The 12,870-nt window shown below is 44.5% G+C and overlaps 1 protein-coding gene across 2 annotated transcripts in view; it reads right to left on the reverse strand.

Annotated features, from left to right (window-relative positions):
* The window catches only part of LOC118780774 (inositol 1,4,5-trisphosphate receptor type 1), a 120,547-nt gene that overhangs the window by 75,757 nt on the left and 31,920 nt on the right, over positions 1–12,870 (reverse strand). For both annotated transcript variants that reach the window (XM_036533457.1, XM_036533456.1), the window contains exons 8-22: positions 12,640–12,723; positions 12,246–12,392; positions 11,912–12,007; positions 10,584–10,628; positions 8,262–8,416; positions 4,947–5,046; positions 4,688–4,848; positions 4,113–4,254; positions 3,555–3,713; positions 2,870–3,042; positions 2,356–2,475; positions 1,158–1,352; positions 751–1,002; positions 379–520; positions 139–292 (exon numbers count right to left, since the gene is read on the reverse strand). In XM_036533457.1, coding sequence (XP_036389350.1) covers positions 139–292; positions 379–520; positions 751–1,002; positions 1,158–1,352; positions 2,356–2,475; positions 2,870–3,042; positions 3,555–3,713; positions 4,113–4,254; positions 4,688–4,848; positions 4,947–5,046; positions 8,262–8,416; positions 10,584–10,628; positions 11,912–12,007; positions 12,246–12,392; positions 12,640–12,723 — 2,125 coding nt within the window. The remainder of the gene's footprint in view (positions 1–138; positions 293–378; positions 521–750; positions 1,003–1,157; positions 1,353–2,355; positions 2,476–2,869; positions 3,043–3,554; positions 3,714–4,112; positions 4,255–4,687; positions 4,849–4,946; positions 5,047–8,261; positions 8,417–10,583; positions 10,629–11,911; positions 12,008–12,245; positions 12,393–12,639; positions 12,724–12,870) is intronic.

Genomic DNA, 12,870 nt, shown 5'->3' on the forward strand with positions numbered 1-12,870 from the left:
CTCAGGGTTAGAGGACATGCCAGAGAAGACCAGACAAGGCTAAGCTCTGTACCACAGTGCAGTCACAGGCATGTCCCTCCATCAACAGTGTGCAACTCATATTGTTCATAAAGAAATGCTGCTACTGCAGTGCTTTACCTTTGGTCTCATCTCCCTTCTCCAGCTTGTTAATGGGGAATATAGTGCTGACGTGAACACAGTCCAAAATGGCCAGTAGGATCTTAGTCAACCTGAGCAGGTCACTGAAGTTGTAGAAGCCAAAATAAATGAGGTTCCTGGCCAAATTCACAACCTACATGGACAAGTGGAGAGTGTAAAGAATTGAGGCGCTTGTTAACAGTTTTAAATCTGTCAAAGCTGAAACCATTTTCAGTTTACCTCAAAGGTGAGCTTGTTTTTCTCCTTGTCGGAGAAGGGGAAGTTTTGACAGACAACGTCTCTCAGGTAAGTCTCCACAAACTCCATAGTTTGAGCAAACCGTTCCTTAATCTCGTCTTTGGAAGTGCCATCATTGTCATAGCTGCAGAGAGAGAAGTAATACATAACTATAACTATGGCTGGTGTTAAAAGAGGCCAAAATCTATAGTTAAAGTTTCTCAAAGACAAACATTTAAATTCCGTCATACAGAAATTCAGTCTTCTTTTTACTTAAGTCCCAAAAGCAGCACAACACCCATTAACTTGTTATTCGGGTTATCTGGGAGTGCTTCTGGAACCCATGCCCGTAAGGTGGGGAAAAACAAGACTCACTCGTCGATGGCGATCTTGGACGGGATCTCGGACCACAGGCGGGCGTACTTGACGGGCGTGACCTGCTCCTGGGGGTCTCGGTCCACGTGCATGTGCAGCATCATGCGGCAGAAGGAGGCGCGCAGGTCGTAGGGCAGATCCTCGTCCGACATGCAGCGGAGGATCAGGTCCACATCCAGCTGACCTGAGATCTTGTTGATGGCCAGGTACTGCCGGTCCAAACACATGCGAGCGAACAGGTTCAGCTGGTACCTGGGGAACAGAGAAAGAACACTGTTCAAGACACTCAAAGCACTTTGACCCAGCCCTGCTCTCTGTGGGCTGATCTGTAACTGCTGACTGTTCTTTCCATCAGCTGGTCACGCCAAGATTCAATCTGTGGCGGTTGACACCCCTCAGGCTCTAACCTGTAGTAGCTGACCACCTCCTGGTCCTCCTTCTGGCCCTCTTTGGCGTCCTGGGCCAGCTCTCGGATGCTCTTGCTTCGGATCTCCTTGTTGCTGTCTTTCCAGAAGAGCCACACCTCCTCTTCGTCCTCCTCTGACTCCATTGCGCTCTCCTCCATCGACACACCTTCGATCTCGAACCGTGACAGCACCAACCTGATGGACGTGCACAAAGAGATGTATCACAAAGCAGACACTGGAGAACGACAGTAAAGGCAATTGCATTTGCAGCATCGGCTGGTGCTCCACACCTGCATGGAATGGAATCCTTTCTGCCCCCAAAAACCAAAGTAACAAGGCTTGGCACTACCTCAGTAGCTCACTGGGGTGCATGAACAAACAAAATCTCCTGATCATTGTACAGTCCAGCAACACCTGAGGGTCATTTGCAGGCCAAAACGATATTTATTGGAAAAATCACTTTCAGCTGAATCAGGATAAATTAATTATTGCCCCTAAAATTGTTATAGGATCGGCCTTATTATAACTCCTACACCAGATGTCTGTGCCATCAAAATCCACTGTGGATCACTTAGCATCCTTGGCTGATGAATAACAGAGGAGACCTGATGTAATGTCAACCTCTGCTGGTACAGCAATCATGTGCTCCTGCCCAAAACCTAGCTTGCAGGAACAAAAAGCTTCACTGTAGTTTCTTGCACAATACACACACACACACACACACACACACACACACACACACACACACACACACACACACACACACACACACACACACACACACACAATTTACTGTGCCTTAACTGTGTTACATGGTCCTTTTTTGTTTGTTTGCCTTTTTCACCACGTGCAAAGGCTCACATTTATCACCCACCCATGACTGTCAGCTGAGCTGCTGTTATGGAGAACAATGGTTATGCAACGGATCACACTGTCACCTTAAAGGCTTTGAGTCCTGATTTGAATGGCAAGATCTCTGACTGATTGGCTTGCCTGGATAAAATGTACCAACACCACAGATGGTACACCAGCAGAAGGTACTCCTTCAGGGTTTTGTCAAGTCATCTGCACTGAGCTAGAAGATGGATGAAGGGTCGTGTGGTTTAGTTCTATCTGCCAAGCTTAGGGGATTTCCCAGGGTTCCTCGTGTCGTGAGGACAACCAGTAGTGCCTTGGGGCTGGTGGGCAGGAAGCTCACTTTGTCTCAATGAGGATGTCTGCGTTGGCCGGGTCCAGCACCGCGTTGCATATGAGCTCCTGGGTGACAGGGATGGACTTGTTCATGGACACGCACAGGTCAGAAAGGTAGTCCAGGAACCTGGGGAAACAGAGGGACACCCACCACAGCCCAAAGTGCAGTCAGATTAGTAGGGGAGTGAAGACTGCAGTATTACAGTAATGCGTGCAGGTTGTCATGGCTGCTGCACAGGGACGTTGATGATGGGATAAATGCATCTGGGCCTCTAGCTCTTTCAGGAGGCCTGCTGAAGTGAAGGGCCTCTTTATCAGAGCCTGTTATTGACCCCCCAAAGCAGCCGTGCCAGCCGTGACCTGCGATCACCTCGGCCTCAATGGCCATCTGCCTCTGCAGCCTGCACTTCAAAACAAATGCCTCTTTCATGCTTATTCTGCTGAGAGGGCACACATCTGCACGCTAACGTGCTTGACTGCCCCGAGCAGGGCCCCCCCCTCGGCAGAGTGTTTTCTCTCACCTGGGCTCGCGGTTCTTCCTCACCAGGCTGACGAAGGTGTCGATCTCCGCCGCGGTGATGTGCTTCTCCAGGAGCTTGCGGTTATTGTGCAGCAGGGCCGTGATGGTGTCCTCGGCCAGCACGTCATACCCGATCTGCTTCTGCATGAAGCGGAACTGCTTGGCAATGTATTCCTGCACAGAAAACAAGGTGGTGGCGGAGGGGGGTGTCACTCAAAGAAGCCGTGAAACATTCTGGCAACGTTTCTATAACATTACAACCACAGGGAAACGTTGCAAGAATGTTGGCCTGGAGCTGTGGAAAAGGCACCATGAATGCAACATCAGTATAATGAATAAATATCAATAACTTAGGGGGGACAAAGCCTTATTCTTATGAACTTGCAATTCTCCATCACAACTGACATAACACAACTGTTGCCATCCCCACCTAAAACCCTGTGTGTTGTTGTGTTAGTCTGCTTTGGGTGGAAGCTAGACGGGTAAAAGAAAACATCTCAGACAGTAGACAACCCACAGAGCCTCACAACACTAAATATAGATTGCCAAATATAGAGTGAGATTTTGTGGTCTGAATGATTTTTACTTAAGCAACAGGGTTAAAGGGTTAAGGGCTCTAAAGGAAAAACAGTACCACCCTAGAAGAACTAGAACCTGCAACCCACCACCAGATTTCCCAGACACACCTGGTTCTTGCGATAGTCCTGCTGGGAGTGCCGCAGGACCCGGTAGCACAGGCGGCAGATGTGCCTAAAGGGGGCGTGGCGCTGGTCAGCCAGCTCCTCCAATCGCAGCATAGGCCCGTCGCCACTGTCCGTGAATGGTGCTTGTAGCAGCTTAAATATCTGGGAGGGATCAGAGAACAGGAAGTCACAGTCTTGTTATGTAGTGGTCTTACAACAAAAGCTGGAGAAATACATAAATAACTATGGTAAATCAGTGATGAATCCTAAATTGAAAAACAAATATGGAATGCATCTGCCCAAAGAACAGGACATTTTTTGTATTTAATTAGTGTGATAATGTCACGTATGCACTAATCCAACAAAGGCAAACACAAAGTCTACAGGCACTGTGTGAACAGCAGTGCTAACAGCATGTTGGGCAATCTTTTGTTTCATTAGAGACGTGAGAAAGCATTAGAGTTTCACAATTACACCTTCAGTGGTGGAAATGAAAGAGTAAGGCAGACAATAGGGACTTCCCTTGCTCTCCTGTGCGTGGAGCTCCGGGCGCGGCTCTACCTGTTTGAGGATGTTCTGCTCCCTCATTAGCTTCTGCCTCTCGCGGTTGGGCTTGTTCACCATGATCTCCAGGACATCCTGCCCATTGTTGGGGATTTCCACCACGAAGAAGACCAGGTCCTCCAGCAGCTTGGTGACAAACCTGCGATGCAACAACACGCACGTGTGACTGACTTACCATTGCACTGAAGGTTCCGCCGCCCAGCGAAAGACTAAGAACAATTCAGCTTGCAAAGAACCCTAAACTGATGTTTTACACAAAGGGCCAACAGGAGAGATGATGGAGGACAACACCAGTGACATGACTACAGACTGAGGAGACTGTGGGTCAGCGGTGAAAAGGGTAGAGGTGGTTTATGGAATGAGAGCACCTAAACGTCTGATAAAAAAATAATCATTTAATATCGTTTAACTTCACAAAAATGTAGGGGTAATGCAAGACGAAAATTCCTCACAATTTCCTAAGACACCATAAAAACACAAAATGGCAGACATGACTTGGAGGAAGAGGGAGAAGCAAGTGTGCAAAGCAATAATGAACACAAACAGTCGGTGAATCTGTGTAGGGGATGTACCTCCTCTCGTTTTGGGTGATGGTGCCCTTCTCCAGCTTGCCCGCAATGGATGCCAGCACTTTGCTGGCGTCGTTTGCAAAGTCCAAGTCCCTCACTTCGGCCGGGGAGACAGGTACAATGGCAAACGCCTCCTTATCTTCCTTTAGAGGCGATGTGCCGATCTAAGAAATATACAAGGCCTTGTGTTTGTGAACCTGCAGGAAGACCGGGGGTATGGACTGTTGAGGCGGGAGGACACCAAGCGTGCCAGTTCACTCACTCGCAGCATCACCGGCTTCTCCTCCTCCTTGTCGATGGGGTTGTTGGTGCTGTGGACCCAGGTATTGGTGCACAGGTGTCTGAGCCTCACATACGAGTTCCTGAGGGAGTGTGAATAACAAATACAACTCACAATTTGCCCCCACAACCAATCAGGTACTGGCTCACACAGTAAAGAAGAGGACCTCTCCATCTTCCTCTTGGACACATTCCATAACATGGCACCAGATGTAGCCTCACAGGGCTCTGGAGATGTAGCTATTGAGCAAATTCAACCACAATAAGAGAATCAAAGATGTTTTCAATGAAATAACTAATGACTGCAGGGAACTGACAATTGCTTAATTCAAAACAGAGGGGCAAAGGAAAGAGCTCATCAGTCACAGACACACTGATGTACTGAAAAAGCATGCAACACATTGGCAAGTCATGTAGCATTTTACAGCACATAAAAACAGGGCTGGCTGAGAATGTAACCCAAGGACTTTTGGTGGATTGAGGTCAATTGACAAAGTTCCTGGACAAAAATAGTATCTGTGACAGCATATTTTTAGAGTGATATCTGAAAGGAATTTCTTGATAGGGACAGGCTATGGATGGACAGCGCCCCCAGGGCTGTCATGTGACACACAAACATGCTGCCAGCAAAACGTATGACTGTCAGACTTGGGTTTGGACAACATGGAATGAGAGCGGTAAACAGAGTCTCTCAGTGCTAATGACATAGAGCCCTGTCTTCTGCAAAATAAAGCCTCTACTGAACAGAACACATGTTCAGGGTCACAAATGCTCAGAGAAATGGTACTGACAGCCCTGCATCCTGGCAGGCTCTGTCTGATGACAGTGATCGGGGAACCACAACTGCACGTTCTTTGCCGTGTAACACTGCAGAAGCAATGCTGTTCTATTGATATGTGGGGCATACTGGTTCCTCTCTGCAGTCTTCCTCTCCTGATTTCCCAGCAGGCTCTGCGTTCAACAGGTTAAATCGCCTCATCACCTGCTCGCCACCGCAACTCCGCCTGATAAGGTGACGTAGGGTTCATGCTACAGTCAAAGTGATTTGGGGCCCAGTCGGTCATGAAAGATAACTGACCGAAAAAAACATTAAGCCAACACCCACTGCTGATAATCTTTGTTTTTCCAAAGAATCCATGTGCAAATAGTGTCATTAGCCCCTTTTGATTGATGCTCACCGTATGAGCGTTGCAATACCCTTGCCAGGAAAGCAGACGTTTGACGTGATTCACATAGTCAACGGGCTAAATAAACTACCCCAACACACAAGCTCCTCTGTGAGCTTATGCCCACTCCTCTGGCTGCTCGGAGACGCTGGGCGTGGTCTCGGTGACCTGACATGCTCTGGCGAGAGAATTCATTAGCGAAGCTGACTAAACCTCAGTGCGCTCCAAACTACCCCTCCCTCTGCATCCGTTTCACTGGAATAACCTTCAAGTTCAGATGGGCAGACTGCCAAGCGCTTTCAGACAAACACCACGCAGCTCTGCCTTTAACACTGATGGTAAGCTTACGTTATCTGATGCAAGGAGCAATGCTTTATCGGGGCAGAGCTATACGCGTGGGCTTAGAGGATCTCAACATTCATTTTTTGCAGCACAGCCATTTTTTTTTTTTTTTAAATATGGCAAATGAACAAATGGGTTTATTTAAATGAACCCAGTAAAATTAAGTATGGCAGAGGCTGACATGCTGTCACTCCGATCATTAAGGCCAATGACAGATTATTGGTGACAGACTGACAACATGGCGCTTGTTCTTATTTAAAAAAAGAAAAAAAAATGTTTACACAACCCAGCCCAGTTTTCAGGAGAGAAAAGTGTAATTTCAGGTGTTTTATGAAAATAAAAGCACTTTTTTAAATCAGATATTCACAATCTAATTAAGGAAAACCTTTTGATAATTGGAGAAAGGGAAAAAATCCAAAATCTTATGAAATCTACCAAATCTTCCAAACTCAGGTAAGTTCACAGAATGCCAATGTGTCATTTCAAAACATGCCAGATCTCACGCCAGTCAACAATTCCAAGAACGTGGGCATAAAGACGCACACACACGCACATACTCATACACACTCACACTCACACACACGCACACACACGCACACACACGCACACACGCACACACGCACACACGCACACACGCACACACGCACACACACACACACACACACACACACACACACACACACACACGCACATACACGCACACAAATAAACCAATAGCACAAAGCAGGTGTGAGCCCCAGTGGTGGACTGACTTGAGGTTGAGGTCGTCCTTTCCTCATCAGATCAGAGCTGTGTCGATGTGAGAGTGTGCTTGCGTGAGCGTAATGCAGTGTGTGGGCAGTAGACATCTGGATGATGATGGATGTGACGGGATTTGTTTATTCCTTGTGTTACAACTTTTTACAAATCGACATGTTTTCAATACGTCAGCTGTGGGCTGTGTGGTCTTAGTGGTTTCCTGGTTCATCAACAGCCAGGGGCTTTCCTGGCATGTATTTTGCATTGAAAGTGGCTTGTGGGAATATACTTTCAATTCCACTAATTCGAATTTAATTCCATCTTAAACTGAAAAGGCTGAGAAATACAGAAGTAAAAAACAACCCCACCATCAGTTTATGTCTGTCTTATGTCTTAGGTTTTCAGTATTATAATTTCCAAAACACATAATGACAGACTTTTGTTAGCTACTCATTCTTCACAGGAAAACCAAAACCATCAAAGGCAGAAAGCCAGAAGATTGCGTCACGAGACGGATAGTTCGCATGGTGGTCTCTTGGCCGTGCACGTCAGTGATCAAACCAGAATGACTTAAAGGTCATTAAAATGACACCAGTCGCAGCCTCCCTTTCCAGCTTTGTGTTAGGCCTGAAAACATGTCTGATGACGGCCATGCACTCACATGGGATAATGCCCGCAAAATGGCATAATGGCTGGACAACCAAAAGCAGCTGGCAATGGGGCTGTGTGTTGTATGCACTTCTAATTACTTGAGGGACCAATGGAAACTAAGCAATGTTTGTATCTGCAATTAGGGGTAGTGCACACATACTTATCTCAGTTGCCACAAGGCTTATGTACAACTGTATGAATGAGACAGGCCTGTCATATGGCTGGTAAGTGACAGGTCTCCACCCTTATGATTGGCTGTAATGACTCCGTAGGTTTTTAGTTGTGAAAAACCATTTGGCGATTATTAATATATACTTTTCCCCTCACCAGGACATAATGGGGAATCACAGAAAACAAAAACCTCTTTGGTAACATTACCATCCCCTGTGGATTTGCCCTACCTGGGAACAAGAGAATCGCCCCCTCTGAGAGTGGTAGGGTCCAGCTCGAAGATAGAGGAGATATCGTTGCCATCGGGAACGGAGACCAGGGTGTACATGACCTTCTCCTGGGTGGTGCGCAGTCGAGCACGGAGGGCTTCCTGGTCTGAATCCAGCTGTCGGCAGAGCGTGGGAGTGTCAGTCTGGGTCTCTCACCACACTGCAGTCAGGCAGCAAACCTCTGCAGAGCCTCAAAGCGCTGTGATACCAGCCTACATCTTGTAATGACCAGTGTGAAGGAAAAGAGCAGCGTGAAAGGACACGTACCTGCCCTTAAGTCATGCCTGCCATTTGTTTCAATTAAGGCAGAAATAATGGATTGACTAGCATTGGTGTGAGTGTAAATTTTCATACTGTGAATAAATTCTATCCTTCAGCCCTTTTTTATTATTGTTAAAATTGAATTTGGCCACCACAATTAGGGGATGTTTAACTGACAGATGACAAGGATGGCCTTCGCCAACCAACATGCGCCTCAGTAGGGTTAACCCACATGAACAGGATGGTCAGCGGTTATTTTTATTCCAGTTTCACAACAGCAATGTCTTTCCTCCATGGCTTCTCTCCCGAAAACTCCGCTTCCCTTGCGATAGCATCGTGAAGTCACCGCCTAGCACTATCGCGGGGATGGGGCCAATAGCCTGATTGAATTTGACGGAACCCGGTAACTCAAAGTAGGCCATTGTTCTGACAGAGGAATTTCGCAAATTCGAGCCATAATTTGATTAGATTTTTCCTCATATAATCCAATTTATAATAATATAATATACTGTAACAATATAAACATAATTCAATCTATTCCAGGAATGGCCCAGCCTTCTGACCTCAAGGGCTACACATATCTTCATTTTGTTGAAACATTTTGCACAACAATTATCTGTCTTGCATGTACTCATTCTGAACAATTTTAGAATAGGAGGTCATTATTTGAAAGGTATTTTCCTTAAATAACTATTTGTTCTTGTTATTGTTAACAAATGAGAGAGCTGGTTCCTTTCAAGTGTTTTTCAGGTGGCTTCAAATAAAACATCTAAACCTCTTAATGCAGTAAAATTTTGAAACACCATTTCCTTTGTTAAAATCAACTTAAAAAAAAGAGAAAAAATTCCAGTATTCCAAAATTTGTTCCAATCAAAAAGCTTGAAATAATTCAGATGAAATGAAAGTGGTTGCATCTTGTGAAATTTCTTTCAGGCTATTTAAGTACTTTTCCTCACTATTTCCTAATTATTTCATAATGAATGGATGAGTAAGTCACATGGAATATTACATGTTACATCCAACAGGAACAGTTTAGCACATTTTCATCCAGAAATCTATCCATTTTTGGTACTATACTGCCATCTATATAGTCCTTTACTGCAGTCTTCACAGCCATGGGGAGTATATAACGCTTACAGTGACATCTCATGGCAGCAAGGAACAACTGCTCCAAGTCATACTGTATTATTATATCATGCCATTTATTATTCTTTTTAAATTATTTAGAATGAAAATTAGCTTCAGGTTAGTATGTCTATACATTATCACTGAAAATGTGACTACCTGCAATCTGAAGTCCTACAGAGGTCTTTAAAAAAACACTTTGGCAAGCAAAGCAACTTCAGACTCTCTCTCTTTAAATAAATTCTAGCGGTTTATGTTGTCCACTTAGCTTGTTTTTTTCCTGCCAGCGTAAAATTCCAAGACTCTCTCAGAATCTGGTCGCCAAATTATTTTAACAGTTGGAGTCTGTAGCAACAACACTATGTATGGGAGTGCTACAAGAGGACAAGCCTCTTATACATGCTCTCCGATGTTGTGCTTTCATGACACTCTGTCTGCTGGCCTGAGAGTGGATGCCGGTTTGTAGACATCTAAAATGAAGCTGCAGACCAAAAACAAAAAGTGAAAGCAGACAGCTCCCCCTAGCGGACACAATATAATCAGACACACGGCTGTTTGCTCCTTTTGCACACAGGGTCAACTGCGTGTAACCACAGACTAAGTGGACACTTACATAACACCAGAATGGCTTGGATAGAAATATTTCCACAAACTCTTCTCAAATAAGCCATTAACCAATATAACGTTGATAAACAAGGGCTGCATATCTGCTGTGTAGCTGCACGTTGCATAACTGTAGTTACTCAAAAAAAGATAGGGTTGGTTTGGGAACTGGACTTAGGGGGACCCAAACCTATAGCCACACCACAGCCCATAGTGCCCCCCTCTTCCCCATTTTCCCTCCTCAATGCGGAATCTATACACACACACAAACTCATTTATTTTTCTCACACTTACAGAGGAGCGGGACTCATGGCACTCTTCCTCATAATCTGGGTTCACCTGAAAGAAGCACACGACTGTTGTGCATCATGCTTTCAGTCACATAACGTTGCTTGCTCTGCATTACAGACTCCTGATAAACGATAAGGTAAGGAATATATTCAATCTGAGATTTATGCTGATATTACTCTTTAAACCACAGCAAGCCTCAGGACTGGGTTGGGAACAGTGGCACCTCGCACTACACACCATTAGAGACAAATGGATGTCTAGCAAACAAAAGGGTACTGGATATAATGAACTACTACTAATATTATCTGAACATATTCTTTATAGTTGCATCCTTGCTTTGGATGTATGCTTAATTTCTAAATTATCTTACAAGTGTTCAGAAAGATAATGAACCAGTTATTATTAGGTTTTCTTTCTTGTCCAGATGCTGTAAGAAAACACTGTCATTTTTCCACTTCAGTTCTCAAGACTGGAGTTAACACACAGAACTCTTCCAAAGAAAAACAGCGCTGCCTGTGTTAAAATTCATCTATGAGTCATTTACAGGATCTTTCTTTAGAAACTGTAGCATCTAACTGTCGAAAAATTCCGGTAACATACTGAATCTGAGAAGCTATTGACTCAGGATGTTTGAGGAATAACAGAACAGAATAATGGTCCTCTCTATTCTATAAATGAAAAATGAACACTGACAGAATCACAGACTTTGGCATAAAATAAGAACAGATATGTTTTCTTTTATACGATACCTCCAGATGGGTTTTAATATGATTTGAGTACATGTTGATTTTAGCAATGATAATATACAGACGCTGAAATGAGTTGGTATTTATGGTTGCTTAGTCTACCTATGCCTATGGGTAAAAGATTAATCAGGTGGTTATACAGTAAGTACAAGAGACTGCAGACACTGCTGATCTCCAGCAGCCCTGGGGTGAAGTAAAGGCCAGGTCACACCATTAATTAGACTCCAGTATTTAAGTCTAAATATCCTGTTACAAGCAGTGCTTTAGGGACGCACTACATACACACTAGAGTTCAATACTGAGCAGGTTGTGGCAAGTATTGGAAAATCTGTATAACACTGAAAAAAGCAAACCTGAATTTACAGGATTCATTCAACTGTACTTCAAAGGGCCTCATACATCCTGAATACTTAAACGACAAGGTAATGACAGGAGGAAATAAGGCTGACCTAAATGAAATTAGATTTTTTTCTAGACAGCAGTTAAATCGCCTACCCTAGAGACATCCCATATTACTGTGCTATAATGTTGGGATCTGTGCATGTCACTTGTGTCATGCTACTGAATCAAACATGCCTCACTTACCTCAGCGGCCAGATAGTGTCCTGTTGCCAGGTGTTTAAACCTAAACAAGCTATTCCAGTAACCTGCTCCACCCCGACATGGGTCATGCTGGACCACCTGAAAAACAACAATCAACAGACAACAATCATGAGGAACCCCAGAGAGCAGGACAAAAAAACAGTGCGTCTTCCTTTCCCCATCTGTATCCCCACCAATAAAATTTGTATTACACTGTGGGTCGCCATTACCGAAAACAGAGGAGGCTCATGACGATGCATCTCCTGGCTGTAACTGCTATGTGATCCTACACTCTCCAGTTACTTCCTGTTGCCCACCCCCTGGACTTCCTGCTTACCTCCACTTCCCACAATGCCTTGCTGCTGGTTGCAGAGGTGGCAGACTGGCGTCCAGTGGTCCGCAGGAAGACGTACTGCTTCTTCCGGTGGTCATCACAGGTCAGGAACTTCTCCTGCTCTGCATGAAACAGCCGCACCACGTCACCCTGGCAACAAAATTGTAGATATATCAGTCATTACTCAGCAGCCACTACTTCAGTCACCAAATTTAGCCATATAAGCTCTTAAATTATGAACTAGAATTCTAGGAGTAGAGAACTGTTTCAACTAACTGTTCATAAATGTTCAGTATTTAAGAGTACTGAATATTTTAAATGTAACAAACATATTATTGATGGTTAATAAATTACTCTGGTTTAACTGAAAATCTGAACACATCCTTGGAAAACATACCCCTTTCAAAATGACTTCCTGGTTGTCACTCCATTTCATGAACAGGACTATTTTCCAGCTGGTATTGCAGTTCACTGAATTAACCTGAAACACAAACACACCGAGAGGAGCAGCATTTTAATGGCATGTAGGCAATATTAAAGCAATTACTGCCGAAAAATAGTGTCAATAAACAGACGAAATAACAGAATTCAACAAAAGAACTGATGTTCAAGATGTTCTTTTACTGTA

This window comes from Megalops cyprinoides, chromosome 7 (assembly GCF_013368585.1).
Source record: "Megalops cyprinoides isolate fMegCyp1 chromosome 7, fMegCyp1.pri, whole genome shotgun sequence".
Classification (NCBI taxonomy): Eukaryota; Metazoa; Chordata; class Actinopteri; order Elopiformes; family Megalopidae; genus Megalops; species Megalops cyprinoides.